The sequence below is a fragment of the Lactuca virosa genome, chromosome 1, assembly GCF_052849685.1.
Source record: "Lactuca virosa cultivar CGN04683 chromosome 1, Lactuca_virosa_CGN04683_v6, whole genome shotgun sequence".
NCBI classification, from domain to species: Eukaryota; Viridiplantae; Streptophyta; class Magnoliopsida; order Asterales; family Asteraceae; genus Lactuca; species Lactuca virosa.
This window is the reverse complement of record NC_136426.1, coordinates 6,499,098-6,519,084: the sequence shown is the minus strand read 5'-3', so window position 1 is coordinate 6,519,084 and position 19,987 is coordinate 6,499,098. Positions and strand designations below refer to the sequence as shown.

General features: G+C 37.4%; 3 protein-coding genes across 4 annotated transcripts; 2 read left to right on the top strand and 1 right to left on the bottom strand.

Annotated features, from left to right (window-relative positions):
- Positions 1-4,842: 4,842 nt before the first annotated feature.
- Positions 4,843-5,730, top strand: LOC145110868 (E3 ubiquitin-protein ligase ATL6-like). The gene has a single exon (XM_079047187.1). It carries the CDS (start codon positions 4,843-4,845, stop codon positions 5,728-5,730), a length of 888 nt encoding a protein of 295 aa, XP_078903313.1.
- Positions 5,731-7,322: 1,592 nt separating this feature from the next.
- Positions 7,323-7,802, bottom strand: LOC145110857 (uncharacterized). The gene has a single exon (XM_079047177.1). The coding sequence runs from the start codon at positions 7,800-7,802 to the stop codon at positions 7,323-7,325; it is 480 nt and encodes a 159-aa protein (XP_078903303.1).
- A 7,341-nt stretch (positions 7,803-15,143) lies between these two features.
- On the top strand, positions 15,144-17,045 carry LOC145132021 (uncharacterized). 2 transcript variants are annotated; one of them, XM_079066671.1, is made up of 3 exons: positions 15,144-15,287; positions 15,963-16,767; positions 16,871-17,045. In XM_079066671.1, the coding sequence occupies exon 2, from the start codon at positions 15,974-15,976 to the stop codon at positions 16,742-16,744; it is 771 nt and encodes a 256-aa protein (XP_078922797.1). In that variant the 5' UTR covers positions 15,144-15,287; positions 15,963-15,973; the 3' UTR covers positions 16,745-16,767; positions 16,871-17,045. The 2 variants fall into 2 exon arrangements, with proteins under 2 accessions (XP_078922797.1, XP_078922791.1); XM_079066665.1 differs by lacking the exon at positions 16,871-17,045 and having other exon boundaries at positions 15,963-16,857.
- The last annotated feature ends 2,942 nt before the right edge of the window (positions 17,046-19,987 follow it).

Here is a 19,987-nt window from a genome sequence, read left to right as displayed (position 1 = left end):
ATTAGAGAAACAAATCTGACCTCAGAAGGTCGTTTGAGCATTCTCATGGAAGAAACTCACCGAGTCCATGAGCGGACTCGATGAGTCGGATCGTGTTGCACCACGATTCGTAATCAGTGGTAACCCATCGAGAGAAAGGTTAACTCGACGAGTCGAGTGAGGCCTTAGGAGGATTCAGAGGACACGCATGGACTCGCCGAGTCACCCGAGTGCACTCGATGAGTCTGGTCAAAGTTGGACCATTGACGGGGGTTGACTTTTAGGGTTTGGTCAACATTTGGACATTGGACCATTGGAGGGGTAAAATGGTCTTTTCCCTTTCTGAGAGAATATAGGGAGGGACTAGCCTAGCCTTTGAGAGCCGTATTAATTAAAGATAATTACTTTATGTGATTAGGCGGAGGCTAGATCAGATATTCGAGTTCGAGACTTTCCGAGATTTCCCGAGGTGAGTCTTCTCACTATACATTACCTAGAGTGGTAACTATGTGCAGACCGGAGGGTCTTATGTGTTATATGTATGTTGAGTTTATGTGTATTGTGATATATGTATGCTATGTATTATATAGACCGGACCGGAGGGTCCTACGATTTAGACCGGACCAGAGGGTCCAATGATTTAGACCGGACCAGAGGGTCCAACGAGCTAGACCGGACTGGAGGGTCCAACGAGCTACGGGACTGGAGGGTCCCGCTGAGACACATTGACCGGAGGGTCATACCGAGTCATAGCCTCGAGTGGCTTATGTGTTGTATGTGGTATTTTGGGGAACTCACTAAACATTTATGCTTACCGTGTTATGTGATATGTGTTTCAGGTACCAGCGAGGATCGCGGGAAGGCGCCGACATGATTTGTACACACTGGCAGAGGATTATGTTTTGAGATTCTGGGATATGTTATTTGGTGATGACATTTGATACATGAGATTTTGAGAATATTATATGAGTTTTATTATGTTTGAAAAAAGAAAAATTGTTTTAAAATTTACGTCGTTACATTATCGATGCTTAGGACACACATAGTTAGGGGGATATAAGTCAAGTTACATGTTGGTAACCGGATCCAATAATGAAATAACAAATAATAGGTAAAAGTTTGGTTTATTTTGAAAAAAAAAGTTTTAGGTCTAAAACGAAAAAAAAAACAATAAAATGTTTTTTTTTAAAGTAAACACAATAGGGTTATATGTTGGTAACGAGATCGAAGATTGAAATAAAAAGGAATAGATAAAAGTTGGTATTATTTAAGGGGGAAAATGTTTTAGGTTTAAAAGGGAATAAAAAAATGTATCGTCTTTTATGTAATAACTCCTAAAAAAATATTTACTATCTATTCTAATAAATGAAAGTTTTTTTGCCACATGTCATACTCTCATTCAATTTGCCAAATGTCATTTTGTGGTTATTTTAAATAAATTTTTTTCCTCATGTCATTTTATGGGTGTTTTCTATTTTAATAAATTTCACATAATATTTTAATGTAATAATTACAATAAATGTAGTAATTAATGAATATCAATTTCATTAATAGACTTACTTTCTTATTTCAAAATTTCCAAATTAAAGCTTATTAGTTTATTTTGTTTATTTCTTTAAATTTAAAAGAAAATCAATTTTAATAATTCATTAGTTTTCTTATTTTGTTATAAATCCAAAGTTCTTAAATATTTAGACCTTTATATTTAATTTTTTTTAATTAACTCATGTAATACATGAGTGTTACACCTAGTAAAATAATATTAGAGCTTAATGATACTTAGTATCAACTTAGATTCAGCTGTTCAAATGAAAATTCATAATCAATCACATTATAATTGAATCAGAACAAAATCCTTTCTAATAAATGAAGGTTTTTTTTGTTACTTGTCACACTCTCATTCAATTTGCCAAATGTCATTTTGTGATTATTTCGAATTAATTTTTTTCCACATATCATTCTATGAGTTTTTCTATTTTATTAAATTTCACATAATATTTTAATGTAATAATTACAATAAATATAGTAATAAATGGATATCAATTTCATTAATAAACTTACCTTTTAATTTCAAAATTCGTAAAATTAAAGTTCATTAGTTTCTTTTCTTTATTTAAATTATTTGTTTAAATTTAAAAGATAAAAAACATTTTCATTATAATAATTCATTATTTTTCTTATTTTCTTATAAACTCAAAGTTCTCAAATATTTTGACATTTATATTTAACTTTTTTTTTAAATTAACTCATGTAATACATGAGTTTCACAACTAGTGTTATTATATACTCAGTTATAACAACAAATAACTAATCATTTAACATAGATAAATGTATAACGAATACAATAAAAATAAATTTATCCCTCATTTTCCAGATTTGTATCATTTAAAATTATAATGACTTCTTTTAAAATTCTTCTATTTAACAATCTAAAGTCGACTATAATTCTTAAACCAAAGCAAAACACAACTTCTATGTTTTCTATATGATATCCTCACTTTCTATCATATTAATCCTTATATGTGAAAAAAAATGAATGAGCAAAGGCAAGAAAATTATATTGTATGTGCATGTCGCGGTTAACTTCCCATATTCATATGGATATCCACCAAATCACAATAACATGACAAGTTATTTTGTCCAAATTATCACTTTGGCAAGGGTCGTTTGATAGTTGTTGACTGGGTTAGAGCTGATTGGGTTTGAAGCTGACTGAGTTAGAAATTCTGACTGAGTCTACATCTGACTGAGTTTATGCTGTTTGATTATTTCTTTGACTGACCATACTGAATAATGAAAAATGACCATATTACCCTTTTGTTGTCTCTTGTTCTCAATAAAATATTTATAAAATTACAATTGCTTCATTGTTCTTAACAGGAACTCATAAGTCAACCAACTGCAAAGGCTTCTTAGCTCTAACCACAGAGATTACAAAATAATTATAAATTCTAATAGATCTCTTGGCAAAATCGTTTCAAAATCATTCTACAAAACAAAACAAAAGATGTAATTACAAAATGATTTTTTTTCACTGTATTCAAGAACTTACACATAAGATGATATTAAAAACACTCTTGACAAGAATCACATGTTTGTATTTTTTTTTTTTTTGGTATCAATAATGATGAATCTACAACACTTGGTTTTACTACAAGGGAATTATGAATAGAACTAACAAAAAGAAAAGAAAAAGCAAAACCAGAAAACACACCTACATGTTCTCTTGATCAAGGGAAGACATTGATCTAACACCAATTGAAGAATATACAACACCACCACCAATATAAACCTTTTTTAGTGTCTATGATACATCCTTTTGGCAAATTTGTCAATGATCGATTCTTTGATCTCATCATCGTTTCATCACTAATAATGTTGGACCTGTGAAGGAAAAAAATGGATTACAAAGTCACATAATTTTCTTCAAATCAACATTGCTCCATAACACCCACTGTATGTGTAGAAGAAAGGACACTCAATTGGTAATATTAACCAACAGGAAGTAGACAATTTCATTTTCCAATATGATACCTCAAATTCTTAGTAGATACCCACTCTCAAAAGCTTTAAAAAATCAACGCAAACAAAGCCCATGTATTTGATTACAATCTGCAACTTCAAGAAAAATAAAACGAGCCAACTTTGAGATTAAGAACAAAAAAGGGTTAATTACGAGTGATTTAAATCGTTTTAGCAAGTGGGTATCAACGGGAAACAGATAATTGATCGACTACAACATGTAATTCACATAAAATTAACCAACATCTTCATCCCCTTGTTATTCGATTTTGACCAGCAATCAAATTCAAGATGTGTGAAGATTGCGATCGATCAGAACAGGGTTAGGGTGAGAGTACAGAAACCCAAAAACATTTATATATTTTAGAAAAACGGTAATACCTGCAACTTGATTAACGAAAAAGGGGTGAAATCTCGTTTTCTTCTTGGTGCCATGGGAGGGAGGAGACGACAGCTACGATCGATCATGAGAGAAGGGATTGGGAGTTCGGTGGTGAATGAGGTAGCCGGTGCTAGAGAGGACGGTGGTGGAGAAGGTGGTCGACGAGGCTGAAGAGCATCAAAGACTCGATGGAGAGGGCAGAGTGAAGTTCATTCAAGGAGAAGAACAAGGGCAACCGGGGAAAGGAAGTTCACTTTCTCGGTCAGTAGCTAATTTTTTGAGGAACGAGTCAGGATGTTGGTCAGCAATAGCTAACCGAGTAAGCCAACTTTAAACTCCATCAAACACTCTGACTGCTGACTCGGTCAGCAGTCAGTTCTGACCGGTCTGAGTAAGTGCAAAACAAACAGCCCCTTATTAAACTCCATCAAACACTCTGACTGCTGACTCAGTCAGCAGTCAGTTCTGACCGGTCTGAGTAAGTGCAAAACAAACAGCCCCTTATATCTATTCAAAATTTGTTTCAAGCTTCAAAAACAACAAATTCTTGATTAAATATTGAACATTTCAAAGAGTATACAGAAAGAATGTTGTTACAAAAATCTTGTAACAAAAACCAAACGATTGTTTTTGTCGGAACCACAAAAATTCAGAATCTTCACATCTAGTTATAATCGAGAACCTACAATGAATCTTCATAAATTATTTAAAATTGTTATTTGGAGGATTATTCATCAAATATTATAACCGTTGAATCTTTAAAAACAAGAATCTTTTCACAGCCGGATATACCTCTAAAATCAAGAATCATCGCATCCAATTAGAATTGAGACTCATATATATCCCATCAATTAATTGATCTACCTCTCTCTATATATAAACTTATATCTACATTGGAACCAAAATCCATGAATAAATCCAGGTTTTCATCAACCGAAATTATTAAATTTCTCTACGAAATGAAATGGGTGGTTGTCGTTCTTGTTTTAGTGGCAATAACTAGTTCCGCCGCCGCAGAAACTTCCAGCAAACCACCACCTGCGTTGTCGCCTTCTCAGAGAGTGGGGTCAAAGATAAATACACCCATGGTAGTAGTTCCGGCATGCTTGTTAATTGCCTTTTTGTTTATTTGCCTTTTCTTCTTCTACTTTGGCTGCCACTATGCCGAACATCAACTCACCTTGGCTTCCACCATCATCAGCGGCGGTGGAAGGAGGTCCATGAAGCTGGCGGCGGCATGCGGGCTTGACCCAGCAGTGATTGCCACATTCACAACTTTCACTTATTCCACAGTGAAAGAGATGAAAATAGGGCAACACGTGCTAGAATGTGCAGTGTGCTTAATTGAGTTTACAGATCACGAGGCCATACGCTTGCTACCAGAATGCAACCACGCATTCCACCAAGCCTGCATAGATGAGTGGTTGGCTTTACGCGTTACTTGTCCGGTTTGTCGAGCAAGTCTAGTTCCAAAACCCAACCAGCTCAGCTATGCTGAGCTGTGTTGTGGTCCAAACGGGCCTACTACAAATGGTCATGTTTCAATTAAAGTGTTTGATTTGAAACATGACCTTTCACCTGTTAGAAAGATTCCACGTTCATATTCAACGGGACATTTGATGATGGAACGACCTCTTGAAGATGTCAAAAGATACTCGTTAAGGTTATCAGAGGAGGCACAACATGTTCTCAAGAACTTAGTTGCCAATCCGTTGACGAGCCCTAATGTCTCAAATATAAAGGAAAGTAGTTTGAAAAAGAGTCTCAAGAGTGCAAGTGCAAATTTTGTTAGAGGATCGGATTACTTTGAGTATGAGAGATTTGGGCAAGAAAGACAAACAGAGTGAAAGGATCCGGTGATAACAAGATCCCTTAACACACGTCGCAGATCCAAATATATTGAGGGTGAATCAATGACGAGTTCACAACGATTTATAATGTTTGTTAAGTCACCATTGAATATACTACTGATACAAGCGAAAGATTAACCTTACCTTCAATTTGATATTGTTAGTTTCAGTTGTTTTAGGGTAAAGAGGGTATTACGCCTAGTAAATTTTGTATCAAATTTGATATAGTTAAAAGATCAAATAGTATAAAAGTGAAGTGTAATAAAACTTGTACAATAATATTTAGTATTCGACCTATAAGCAAACATTGTTTTTAGTGGTATTTTAAATCAGACCTTATTTGACAAAAGTAAAAGGCGTATCTTTAGTATTTAAAAAGACTCACTAAAATTAAAATCCATAATGTATCTATTTTCTTGTTATAATCGAATCAGATATAAAGTTAACAAATGTTATAATTAATTCGTACTATTCCTTGTGTTGTAGTAAATCGTTATAGACAGAAATATCTAATTTTAAAAAATGGTGAAATCATATCATCTGAATGGTCCACGTCAACTCATCTCAAGACCTTACCTAAAAGATCAATTGTAGATCACTAGTAATATTTTTGGTGTGTCAGAGATTTAACACTAAACCTTCTACGTTTCATTTTACTCCTCAACCACTAATGTCTCATCATGGATGCTATAAATATCCGATTTGTGGTTTTATTTTGATCATTACATGAAAAACGTATCTCAGTTATAATAAAGTTGTTATGTTCTATCATGAGTTGTTAGATGTTATTGGCTTAATATTTTGGGATAAAAACTAACATGATCAAAATATAATATGGCAGATCATAAAATTATTAATTTCCTTACAATTATTATAAATTAACTATGTGTTTTACAAAAATGAATTTAATGACAAGAAGGTATTTTGCCTTTGTGAAATGTTGCCCATCCCTGCTACATCTAGAGTTGACCATCGGAAGATTTGACAAGAAGCCACATCATTTTGTGAGTATACTTGTTATTTTCCTATAAAAAGTTATTTCCATTTTCCGTTGACATATGATACGTGCCGATTCGAGATGACAATTCTCCCAAAGAAATGAAGACAAAAGTTGAAGCAATTTTCTGTGTTTTTTTTCATCCCCAAAAAGCAACTTACAATCAAATTAAATAGCAGAAAGAAAAAACTAGAAATGTTGAACTAATGGTGCTCGTGGACCTTATGAGTGAGCTATTCTCATGCCTAAATTCTGGAACGTGGGAAAAGACTAATTCAACAAAGACTACTTCCAAAGTTAGAGCATTTCTTCTTGTCAGTTGTTACTCCAAGAACCTGACAGGCTTACGGGTCATTCGTTTGGGCCTGATGACATCCTCTGTTGGGCCAGTTGGGCTAGTGAGTATTGGATTCGTATCAATTGCCCCTTCCTTTACATTGAGCTCGCCCTCGAGTGATGTCTCGATGGAAGTGTTGGTGTAAAACTCCGGAAACCGAAACCAAAATTCTTCAAGTGGTTCCCACGTGGCTTCGGCAATATCCAGATTGTCCCGTTCTACTAAAACCTCAGTGGATTGCCCGTTACTGCGATGTTAGAGGACTTGTTTGGGCCTGATTGCAGTGGTCTCGTGTTGGTCGGTATGTGGCAATGGAATGGGGGTAGGGTCACTGTGGGCTTGTCTGAGTAACGAAACGTGGAAGACAAGATGGATTTTAGACTCAGGTGGTAGTTGGAGTTGGTAAGCAACCGTTCCAACCTTTTCGAGAATCTTGAATGCCCCGAAGTATCTTTTGGTGAGCTTCTTTGTGTCCCGTGGGTGGACGGATTTTTGACGATACTTGCGAAGTCGGAGATAGACCCTGTCACCGATTTGGAATTCTTTATCGAGTCGGTGAGTATTTGCCAAGGTGGTCGTGCGCTGCTGAGCTCGCTTCAGATTTGCTGTAAGAACCGTGCGGAGTCGCTGATGTTCTTTTAGTGTAGTGTCGATGGAATCTGTGGTGGAAGTGCCTGCCTGGTAATGATTGAGGTCTGGTATTGGTCTCCGGTATAGAGCTTGGAACGGAGACATGTTGATGACGCTATGATGAGAAGAATTATACCAAAACTCTGCCAAGGATAAGAATTTTGTCCAAGTTTTTGGTTCGTCACTTGCAAATGACCGAAGATAATTTTGGAGGCAACGGTTCACCACCTCGGTTTGACCGTCCGTTTGGGGGTGGTACGTTGTTGAGTAACGAAGGTGCGTACCCAGCTGTTTGAAGAGTTCTTTCCAGAACGAGCTAAGGAAGATAGGGTCACGATCTGTAACAATGCTTAGGGGGAATACCGTGTAACCGATATATGTTGTGGAGGAAGAGGTTTTCCAATGTCACTGCACCAAAGGTAGTGGGGAGTGGGATAAAATGGGCAAATTTGGAAAAGCAATCGACAATTAACCATATTGCTGTTTTTCCTGCTAATGGGGGTAAGTGAGTGATAAATTCCATCGAGAGATCGTTCCATGCCATTGTTGGGATTGGTAAGGGTTGAAGTAGCCCATATGGCTTGTGTGTAGGTGCTTTTATTTGTTGGCAGACTGGACAATTGCGTATGAAGGTCGTGACATCTGACTTTAGTTTTGGCCACAAGAAGGTGCTGCTGATGCGTTTTATGGTGGCCAGGATGCCACAATATCCGCCGAGTGGTGTGGCGTGATACTCATGAAGTAGTTGTTGGCGAATGGTGGTGCCTTCAGGTATGTAGAGCCGTTGTTGGTGGTAAAGTAGGCCATCCCGGAGTTGGAAGGTGTTTGTTCCTTCAGGTTTGGTGAGTATTTTGGTGAGTAAGTTTTTGCCTGTGGTAGTGGAATAGAATGAGCGCAGGTCTGATAACCAACCAGGGTCTGTAGTAGAGATGGCGAAGAGGTGTGCAAGGTCAATGCGGCTAAGGGCATCAACAACATGGTTTTCTTTTCCGGGTTTATAGATGATTTCAAAGTCGTATCCTAGGAGTTTTGTTGCCCATTTGTATTGTTCGGGAGTCTGGACTACTTGAGAGAGTAGATGTTTGAGGCTTTTTTGTTCAGTGAAGATCCGAAACTTCCTTCCAATTAGGTAGTGGCGCCACTTTTTGACAGATTCTGTAATGGCAAAGAGCTCCCGGACGTAAGCTGATGCGACTTGCATGCGTGGGCAAAAGCATTTGTTGAAGAAGGCAATGGGTTTATCATTTTGGGATAGGACTGCTCCAATTGCAATGTTTGATGCATTTGTGGTTACTTCAAATGGTAGCGTGAAGTCAGGTAACGTAAGTGTAATGAGTTGGGCCATCGCTGTTTTGAGATGTAGGAAGGACGTGTCTACAGCGGTTGTCCATAAGAAAGCCGGTTGGCGGAGTATATCCGTGAGGCCAGCTGCTGTGGAGGCATAGTTCTTGACAAAGCGCCTGTAGTAACCTGTGAGACCCAAAAAAAACCACGTAAGTGAGTTATATTTTTTGGTTTTGGCCAGTGTTGGATTGCCCTGATTTTCTCCGGATCAGCTTGGACTCCTTCTGATGAAATAATGTGACCCAAATAGCTGATTGTAGCTACCCCAAGTATGCATTTGGACATCTTGGCATGGAAACGGTTTTGAGCTAGTTTAGAAAAAACCTGCTCAAGATGGTGATAATGAAGATCAAGAGAAGAGCTGTAAACCAGGATGTCGTCAAAGAAGACGAGTACATATTGGCGGAGCACATCTCGAAACAAGTCGTTCATGGTTGCCTGGAATGTGGAGGGTGCATTAGAAAGGCCGAAGGGCATTACGAGAAATTTGTAGTGTCCATCCACTGTGCGAAATGTCGTCTTATGTGTGTCTTCTGGGGCTACTCGAATTTGATGGTAGTCGACTCGTAAATCGATCTTCGAGAAGATCGTTGCTCCATGAAGTTCATCCAAAAGCTCATCAACAGTTGGGATCGGAAATCTATCTTCGACTGTAATAGCATTAAGGGCCCTATAATCCACACAAAATCTCCATGTCCCGTCTTTTTTGCGAACTAGAAGTACCGGGGATGAGTATGGGCTGTTGCTGGGTTTGATGATCCTGTCGGTAAGCATTTCCTTGATGAAGGTCGTCATAATTTGTTTTTGGTAATATGGGTAGCGGTAAGGCTTAACATTGACTGGTGTGGCGGAGGGCATGGTGGGTATATGATGGTCTTGGGTACGAGTGGGAGGGAGACAGATGCGTGTGTCGAAGATGCTCTGGTAGGTGTGAAGGAGGCTTGAAATAGCGGCGTTAGCGTGAATTGGGGTGGGCATTGGTGATTCGAGTGAATTAGGTTCAAAGTGGAAATACAGGGCATGAAGAGAGGCAACACTTTTTTTGTTAATGAGGGATTGAACGGTATTGGGTGATGCTATACTGGAAAGAGGCTCGCCTTTTAGGGTTATTGTTGTTGGGCCCATATAGAAGGTGATTTGAGGAATTGAGAAGTCTGCTAAAATTGGGCCCAAGGTGCTGAGCCAAGCAACCCCTAATATAACGTCTGTGCCTTCCGCTGGGAGGATGAAAAAAGGGATTGTAAATGGCGTTTTTTGAATGTGGATCTCCAAATTGGGACAAACTCCGTTGCAATGAAGGAAGTCTCCGCTGCCCACCATGACAGGAAACGAAGTGATTTCCTCCTGTGGTAGGTTTAAAGCTGCTACGATTCTTGGTTGGATAATATTGTGAGTGCTTCATGTATCAATAAGGATCTTGACAGGTGTATTATGAATGTAACCTGTGATTCGTAGCGCTTGAGGTGATGAGAACCCATAAACTGCAGCAGTAGATAGCGAAAGGAATTGATCTGGTGAGGGTTGGGTGATGTACCCTGTGTCACGTGGGTCTGTGACTTGTTGTGATTCGACTTTGTTCCTTCTTCATTATCAATGATCATTAGGAATTGTGGGGGATTACATTTGTGTCACGGTCCGTATTTTTCGGGGCAGCGGAAGCATAAACCCTCTGCTCTTCGTTTCTGAAGTGCTTCGGGGGATAGGCAGGTGAAGGGTAGTGTCAGTTTAGGTGGGTTTCCGGAAAGGAGTGGCTTAGTGATTGTAGTTTTTGGGGTTGTGGTGAGGGCAGTATTGGCAGGAAGGCTTGTGGTGTAAGGTCTTGGTGTCGGGTAGCGGGTTTTATTTAGTTTTTCTTCAAGAAGCTTGGCTAGCCCATATGTTTAGTGAAGGGAGATGGGATTTTGAATAGCGATTTTATTCTGGATGTCTTGTCGAAGACCGGAGATAAAGCAATTTTTGAGTGCTATCGGGGATAGACCGTCCACCTGGTTGCTAATTTTTTCGAATTCGGTCTGGTATGCTGCTGGTGGGATGTCAAGTCCACCAAGCAAATTACACCATTTGTTTGCAAATAAAACGTAATATAATGGTAAAAAGGGGTATCGATCCTCGGGGAAATGGTTGCATTCAATCACCAATGCAATCCAATATAACTAGTGAAAACAAACTAACTAACTACAATTAAACTAAAAAGGGGGTATTATGATTGCTTGAAAACTAAAAGACTTGAATAACTAAAAACTTGCAATTAAGCAAGAAAGTGAGATGCTCAAATATTGGAGAGAATTGGTAAACCAAGACAATTCAACACAATGAATATTTGTGTGTTTATCATTAGGATTTAACATGAAGCTTATCATTCACCCCAAATTGGTTATAGCAATCATGAAGCATGATATGCCAAGATTTCTCATAGGTAGTATGGAGGTTGGGGAAGCCCACAACACACCTTCTTAATCAAAATCAAAGATCCAATTGAAGCAATTGAACCCAAGAAGTTGATTAGCCTTAAGAATGAAGAAATCCTCAATTCCCAGAGGATGTCAATGCTTACACATCCATAAAGGAGTTATGATTCATAAGCTAGAGATGATTTCTACCATCATAAAACCCTTGTTCCAAGTAAATTCAATGATTCAATGCTAAACCAAAGAAATAAACCAACAATTGCTTATTAAAGTACCAAGCTAATGATCAAAGCACTAAACAAACATAGGAAATATGAACTAGAATCATAGACATAAGATAAATGATAAATAAGCATAAATCCTTCAAAAACCCACAAATATTCAGAGGTTTTAGCCAATGTCTACCAAAATAGAGAGTTTAGCCACTCATGGCACTAGAATAACAATCACAAAAGTCTAATTGCATAAAGAAACTACCAATAACTTGGAAAGATGAAAAGAAATGAGTCTTGAGCTTCAAAATCGCCTTCTCCAGGTCTCCAATGGTGTAAAATCGAAGTTGTAGCTGATAGATCCAATCCCCCAAGGTAATGGCAAGCCAAATGACCAAAATGCCCAAAACTGAGCAGTTGTGCGGGTACCCGCGCGACGGAAATTCCACCCGCACAAATGCTGCTGGAATGCTATTGGCTCATTTTTCCTCCACTAACCATCCCATTACCAAAGATTCTCTTGGTCCCCTCCATATCCCACATGATTCAAACTAGCCAATCATCTTTTAGCTTCAAAAATGGATGCTCCAAGCCCAAATTAATTATCCATGATCTATCTTCACAAGCCCACTTCATCCAAGCCTTTAGCTTTTTAAGCCCAAATCTCCTTTGGTGGATCCACCAAGCCCAATAATGCATCGAAAAGCCCACTAAGTCTAACTCCAGTCAAACCGCAACCGCAATGAGCTCCAAAACCTTGCAAAATTCCTCATGCAAAATTAAAAGTCCCCGATACGATCCATGATAAAGAAAAATAAAGAATATACAATGCAATACTAATAAAAAGAGCTAAAAATACTAAAATAAACTAATAAAAATAAGGAAATAAAATAAGCTATCAGTTGCCACTGTCGACGTTTGCTTGAGTTTGAAAAGGGTGGCCTGATGATTTTTGTAAGATGATGGCCCGAAGCGAAGTTCCAATGCACGACATAATTCGACCCATGTGCCCATTAAGTGATTATTTGCTAGGTGTTTATACCAGCTCAGAGCATCTCCTGTAAAGTAAAAAACAGCCAATGGAAGGCGTTGATTGTTAGCAATGTTGTAATAGTCAAAATAATTATTGGCTTGGAACATCCAATCTAGGGGGTTGGATCCATCAAAGTTAAGTAGGGAAATTTTTGGTTGTCTTGGTTGGTGGTTGGGTGGTGGTGGGGGTGGTGGTGGTGGTGGCTGTTCCTTGGCTACAAGGATATTAACTAATTGCTCGAGTTTGTTAGTTGTAGTGGTGGATAAACGAATAAGTGTTTGCATTTGGTCATGGAGAACAGTGTTGGAGGTATCTGAGGTGGAGCCGGATTCTGGTTTCGGAAGCAGGAGGGCGAAGTGATGAAAGCACCAGATGATACGTGCCGATTCGAGATGACAATTCTCCCAAAGAAATGAAGACAAAAGTTGAAGCAATTTTCTGTGTTTTTTTTCATCCCCAAAAAGCAACTTACAATCAAATTAAATAGCAGAAAGAAAAAACTAGAAATGTTGAACTAATGGTGCTCGTGGACCTTATGAGTGAGCTATTCTCATGCCTAAATTCTGGAACGTGGGAAAAGACTAATTCAACAAAGACTACTTCCAAAGTTAGACCCTTTCTTCTTGTCAGTTGTTACTCTAAGAACCTGGCAGGCTTACGGGTCATTCGTTTGGGCCTGATGATATCCTTTGTTGGGCCAGTTGGGCTAGTGAGTATTGGATTCGTATCAACATAACAAAGGGAACCTTTAACCTTTTATATTGTCAATCTTCTAGTTTTCTCAATTAAACCTTTTAAATAATTGGTTAAGGAAATAGTATTCTCAAATACATTTTCACGGTAGAGAGCACATTTAAAATCAATGTTGTAAAAATCTGACCGGACAGACAAACTAACAGTCTTATCGATTCGGGGGTTCAATTGGTTAAATCAGTCTGTAATTCCGACAAAGAAAGATGATGTCATAATTACTTAATGATTAATTTCAAAATGATAAAATATACAATAAAAAAATATGCAAAGAGACCATAATCACATTATAATTAATTTTAAATATTTAGGCGTGACTTCAAATTCTAATAATTTAAATTTACAACATGTTCAAACACCATACAAAGTCCTTTTTCTAGGCCTGGTTATAAATTTGCATATAAAAGTTTGGACATCTTTTTAAATTTATCCTATAACATATAAATAAGGCTAAACAAAGTTGTTATGAAACCAATATTTTTTTTTCTTAGTATAAATTTATTATCATGTATTTAATAATAAATCTGCATATAAAAATTTCCGTCATCTTTTTAATTGCATGTACTATAATTTTAATATGAATGTAATTTGTATGTATAGACATTGACATAGAACTGCACACATTTTCGGTCCTGTACCGGTCTAGGGTCAGTCTCGAAACGATCCGGTCTTGTTGTGGTCGGTCTCGGAGTGGTCCGGTCTTTTTTCAGTTCGGTCTTTTCTCAGACCGCTCTCTTTCGGTTCGATTTTTTTGGGGACCGATCTCGGTCTTTTTCAGTCCAGTCCCGCTGTCGTTCCGTGCACATTTTTCGGTTCAGTTTTCGAGTTTTTGGGTCGGTTTTCGAGTTTTTTCGGCTCAGTTTCGATATATGTTGGTTTTTTAGTTTCGGTTTCGAGTTTTTCCCTTAACAAATGTGAGATTAACACCAAAATAATAGATTAAACTTTATTAAAAATGATACACTAATGTTAAATAAAAGAAAAAATGAAATGATGTTAGATAGTGTCTGATTAAAATTTGCGTAATTAACACAAAAATGATATATTTTTAAACTTTGGCTTCCGGTCTTTTTTGAGATCAGTCTTAGACCGGTCTCGGACCGGTCACGAAACGGTCCGGTCTTTTTTTTGGATCGGTCTCAGAACAGTCCGGTTTTTCTCGGAGCGGTCTTTTATAGGTCCAATCTCATTTTAGACTGGTCCGGTTTGGGTTTTTTTTGGGTTCAGTCTATGATCGATCATTTTGTGCATGTCTACAGGTGACCTAATAACGTTTGACTTGAAACCTTATAGCCCAAAACCAAAGTAAAGTAGAAAGGGTAACATTTTAACCTAAATATTGACATGTCGCCTAATGCCTATAAATAGCAATATTATTAGCTATTAATAAGGTAAACCAAATCCAAATCATATAAAATTAAAAAAATATTGTCCAAACAATTAACATAAAGAAATAATTTAGTGATATTGTTGTTTTTCTTCTATAGGATAAACTTAGTTTGTTAAATATTATTATAAAAAAAGTAAAAGGATATTTGACTTCTCTAATATTAATAAGTTATTGATAATAAAAATTACAATATAAATATTTGTCAGAAACTGAAGATGTTGAACATCTATATCTATATGGGTTGTAACTTGGACTCTTGAATACATTTGATAGATTCCGGCCTAATGTTTGGGAACCTGAATTTCTGGGCCCATTAGCTTGGGGTTTGGGTTCTTATTCCTCCGTTTATTTGGACGGCGGGGTGTACTAGTTGTTTGACGCTTATTAGTTATTACAGCTTCGAACGACCCCTTGAGAGAACGAAACTAGGGTTTTTCAGCATCTAATTAAAAGGTAAGCAATACCTTGGTATCATATTCATATCAGTTTAATTTAGACTTTTTTTTTTTGTAGAATGTTCATTTTTGCTTCGTGTTTTATTCAATCATATTCGAAAATTGCCAAAAACTGAAGTTCGTTATCGAATTATACATTTTGAAAGGCTTTGGCCTTTGGTTGAATTGATTATATGATCTGAAAATATGAATCACGAATCTAGCGGATTAAACAGATAGTGTATTACGAATCGTGTGGAAGATTTTCGTACTCGTATTGACCAAAATCTGTCAGCTGTTAAGACATTTTAGCAGGGGTTTTGATTGACTTGAACACAGGATTTTGCAGTTTTATCGTTAATCTTTTGAATGATTGAACTGTCGGACGTTAAATTTCAAACACAGCTAGACTTGGATTTTCGTACTTGTTAATTCTAAACTTGATATTGATTTTGCTGTGAGATGAACACCAGATGTTGCTTGTTTTCATGTTTAATGTAGTTTTGAACTTCTGTTCCCGAGAAGATAGGTTCATTCAGTTTTAATGTAAAAATGAATGTATGATTATGAGTCATGTTTAACACTCTTAGAACACAGAGAAATGTTATCAATTTTATCTTACTTTGGATCTAATAAGCAAAATATCATTCTCTTATATCTTCTATTTGTTTTCCTAATCTTTCTTCTTCCGAAGGCTTCATAGTTATGGCCATCACAGGAGAGCTTTCAGCAATTTCCCATTCTTCCATTTCACTTCCCCAATATCATTCCCTAGCTTCAATCCAAGGGCATTATCGTCAACCTTGCTATAAACTTTCCCCCACACCTTCAACTTCAACTAACAATACCCATCTCTTGTCATTAAAAACCACACCAAATCTCTCTTTATACCGCCCAATTACCATCAAACACCACTCTAGAAACCGGTTTTCCAGCGTGATCAGCCGCAGCGTGGTCCCGGAAAAGCCCCCCACCGCCCTTTCTGTCGATTTTGTTGAACCAACTGAACTCCAAACCGACAGTAGCGGTGGTGGCGGTGGTGGTGGTGGTGAAGGAAGCGACAACAACTGGGGCGGTGGAAGCGGCGGCGGTGGTGGTGGTGGAGAGGGTGGAGGAGCACCAGAAGAGAATCAAGAACCGAAAAAGATCGGCATGTCGATGTCTCAGAAGCTAACACTGGGGTATGCCGTCTTGGTTGGGCTGGGTGGTGTGATGGGGTTTTTGAAGAGTGGAAGCCAAAAATCTTTAATTTCCGGCGGGATATCGGCGGCATTATTGGTGTTTGTTTACACACAGTTGCCGGTGAATCCTGTGTTTGCATCGTGTGTTGGACTTGGTTTGTCTGGTGCTCTTTTGGGAGTGATGGGAATGCGGTTTAAGAAGTCGGGTAAAGTTTTTCCGGCGGGTGTTGTGTCGGTGGTGTCATTTGTAATGACTGGAGGCTACTTACATGGTGTCATGCGCAGTTTTCATTAATGCTCTTTAAAACTTAAAGATTTGTAAGTTTATGTACTCAAGATTCTATTTTCTTTTGTATCTTTTGACTTTCTGTGTTTTGACTTTTGAATAAAATGTTATACTAGTTTCTATTTCTTTTTACAGAATGGAAGTATAAATTCAGTAAGGAGATGGGGGGTGAGTGGAAGTCATGGTAGTTTATTAAGTGTTCTGGTAGCTCATTTTGGAAGATAATTTCTGAAAAGAAATCAGTATAATGTGTTACTCATATCAATCCATGATACTGCAAGGGAAACTCTCACAAATTATAAACGAACAACTGATGCCTAATTAATTTATTAAAACAAGAATTAAAATATTACTAGCAAAAAAGCATTAAACTAGATTGCGAACTCTTGTTGGTACGCACAAACAGAGAGAAACTTGATAGGAGCTCTAAAGTTTTTAGTTCCTAAAACCCGATTACCCGGAATCAAATGACTCAAACCTGGAAAACCAGATAAAGCCATTTATAAAACCCGATACTCAAACCGATCTTTGCTTATTATGGTTTTAATCGGTTCCGGTTTTGGTCGAGGTTCGATTTTTCGGTTATAAATCTCATCCGTACTCATAACTAATGTTGGATTATTAATTCATCCATGTCAATTGTTGTCAATGATATAGTCGTACTTCTCTATGCCATTAATCTTTTGCAATTACTACATTATACTTTCAATAAAGCTCTTTTATATTCTTTTATAAAAATATCTTAATTTTTTATAGACAAAATTTCAAAATTGGTCCTTATGGTTTAAAAAAATCTCACTTTAAGTATGACTTTGCAAAACGTCAAGCAGTTTGTCCTCATGGTTTTATTTTCTTGCATGGTTAGTCATTAAATCACCCTAAAATGACTTTTATACCCTCTTTAATTTATTTGGATTTTATTTTATATTTTTTTTTGATGAATTTCAATTAAAAAAAAACAAAATAGTGGACTGATTACCACCCATCCACCCCTTCCTGCCTAAAGCTATTGACCTTTTCACTGTTCCAACCCATATCTCTTCATTTTCACTCTTCTTCTTCCCCAACTACCCCATCCTTCGTTTCTACTGGAGTCTGCCATGAAAAAAATAGAAACCATGTTCTAGGGAAGCTAAACCCTAAGGCTATGGTGAAGAAACACATCAATATAAGGGAAGAATATTATTTTCTAAGAACATTTCCAAAATAGGTGTTGATTCCACAATGGACGATGATTTTGATTTGGAGGAAAAAGAAACACAAACTAAAACTACTCATTCTTACTTAACGAGCCTACCTTGAATGGGGTCGAGTTGTTTTGTACAGTGATTCCACTCGAGTGTTCCTTCCTTGAAGGATTTACATCCCCATACCTATCTTAGTTCTCATATGAGTGAAAGCTATTAATCCACCTTATGAGAATAAAGTTTTTCTTGCCATAAAGGAGAATGTGTAATGGTAGGGGTTTAGAAAAAGAGGTCGGGGATGGGGAAGGTGGTGTCCCGAGTTGAAATAGGGTGGGGGCGAAGCTGGTATATGAACAACGATTATGTATGAGGTGTGTGTATGTGTGTGTGTTTTTAAATCATTATCATCAAAAATTAAAAAATAGGTAAAAGAAAATCAAAAAGATATTGGAAGGGCAATATAGTTTTTTTATAAAGATAAGGACCAACCATGCAAAAACATAAAATCGCAAGGACCATCGATGTGATGTTTTACAACATTTTCTTTAAAGTGAGACTATTGGCAAACCACATCGACCAATTATAAAATTTTGTCTTATTTATAATTAACTATTATTCGGTTATATAAGTATGAATATAATTAGAAAAATATATACCAACTTAATTTTATTTAACGTTTTCTAAGATTCAAGCAAAAATTGAAGAGTTTAATAAAACAACTACCAATTTTGCATATATTATTTGTGAAATTGACAAACTATCTGCTAAACTGTAACGTCAAAAAAACCATAGTGATTTTTTTTGAATTTCAAAACCATTTTCATAAAACCATAAGTCAATCAAACATTGTGTTCCAAAACATCAAGACAAATCAGAGTATCAATACATCTCTCCAAATATAAAAGTCCATGGGATGATGTTCACGATCATGCCTTCGTTTTCTCTCGATCCTCAGAAGTACCCGACACATTGAAATCAATAATTGTAAGTCAAAGCTTAGTGAGTTCTCCAAAATCTCACACACAAAAAAACATACAAACACAATGCATGCAAGTATGAGCCTTCAGCCTGCCTGGACCGCCTTGTAAGGCCTACAATATGCCTGGACTGTTCTCCCGAACCTATAGTCTACTGGCCCGCCTCGCAAGGCCTACAGTAGCTGGACCGCTCATCTTGGGCCTACAATATCAAATGGATCGCCCATGCTTCTTAACCTTCATCACACAGCTAGACCGCTTCACCCAACCTCAACATGTTGACATTTACATATAAAAAATAACATAAAAACGCATATAAGTATTCAATTCTACCTACATAACATATCGCTAATGCATAACACATCCGATACACATGGATACATAACATAATCAGGTGGGCTGGCCTTTGTGCGTTAGACCCAAAACCATAGTGAGAAAACTCACCTCACAAACTAGCAAGAAATAAAACAGCTCCCTCGAGATCAATATCGACACCACAAGTCACCTATAAGAGAAAAGGAAACTCAACCTCAACCTAAAGTCCAAACCATAAGTTGACCAAAAAGTCAGCTAAGTCAAAAAGTCAACCCCCACAGTCAACAGTCAAGTCAAAAGGCCAAACACTCATTTCAACGAGTCGCCACGTCGTGACCTCCCATTGGCCACACTATCGCAGCGTAAGGACAAAACAGTCGAGACCTCCTCAGTCGCCACGTCGTGGCAGCCTAAAGGCCGCGTTGTAGGAACTGATCTGAATAGCTTAATGAATTAGGTTGTTTTCTTATAGATCTTAGAGCTCCAAAGTTCAGATTTAACCCAAGGTCTTGATGGATAAAGTTTCCAACTTTATCCAATAAGATATCCCAATAAGTCAAGATCTTAAACCTTAAGTCCTTAATGGAAACTAAATGTATGCACCCACCCATTAAGCACTTAATCACCAAAATCCACTTCTGCAAAGCTTCCAGAAGGGTTTCTATTAACCGCAGACGTATTAAGCAAATAAAATTTCACTGTTGATTGCACTAATAATATAGCATAGGGAAGTAGGGTCGAATCCTCAGAGATATAGCCTAAGAGTCAATGCC

Coding starts and splice junctions, on each gene's coding strand:
- LOC145110868 (XM_079047187.1), top strand. CDS start 4,843: ATGAAATGGGTGGTTGTCGTTCTTGTTTTAGTGGCAATAACTAGTTCC.
- LOC145110857 (XM_079047177.1), bottom strand. CDS start 7,802: ATGTCTCCGTTCCAAGCTCTATACCGGAGACCAATACCAGACCTCAAT.
- LOC145132021 (XM_079066671.1), top strand. CDS start 15,974: ATGGCCATCACAGGAGAGCTTTCAGCAATTTCCCATTCTTCCATTTCA.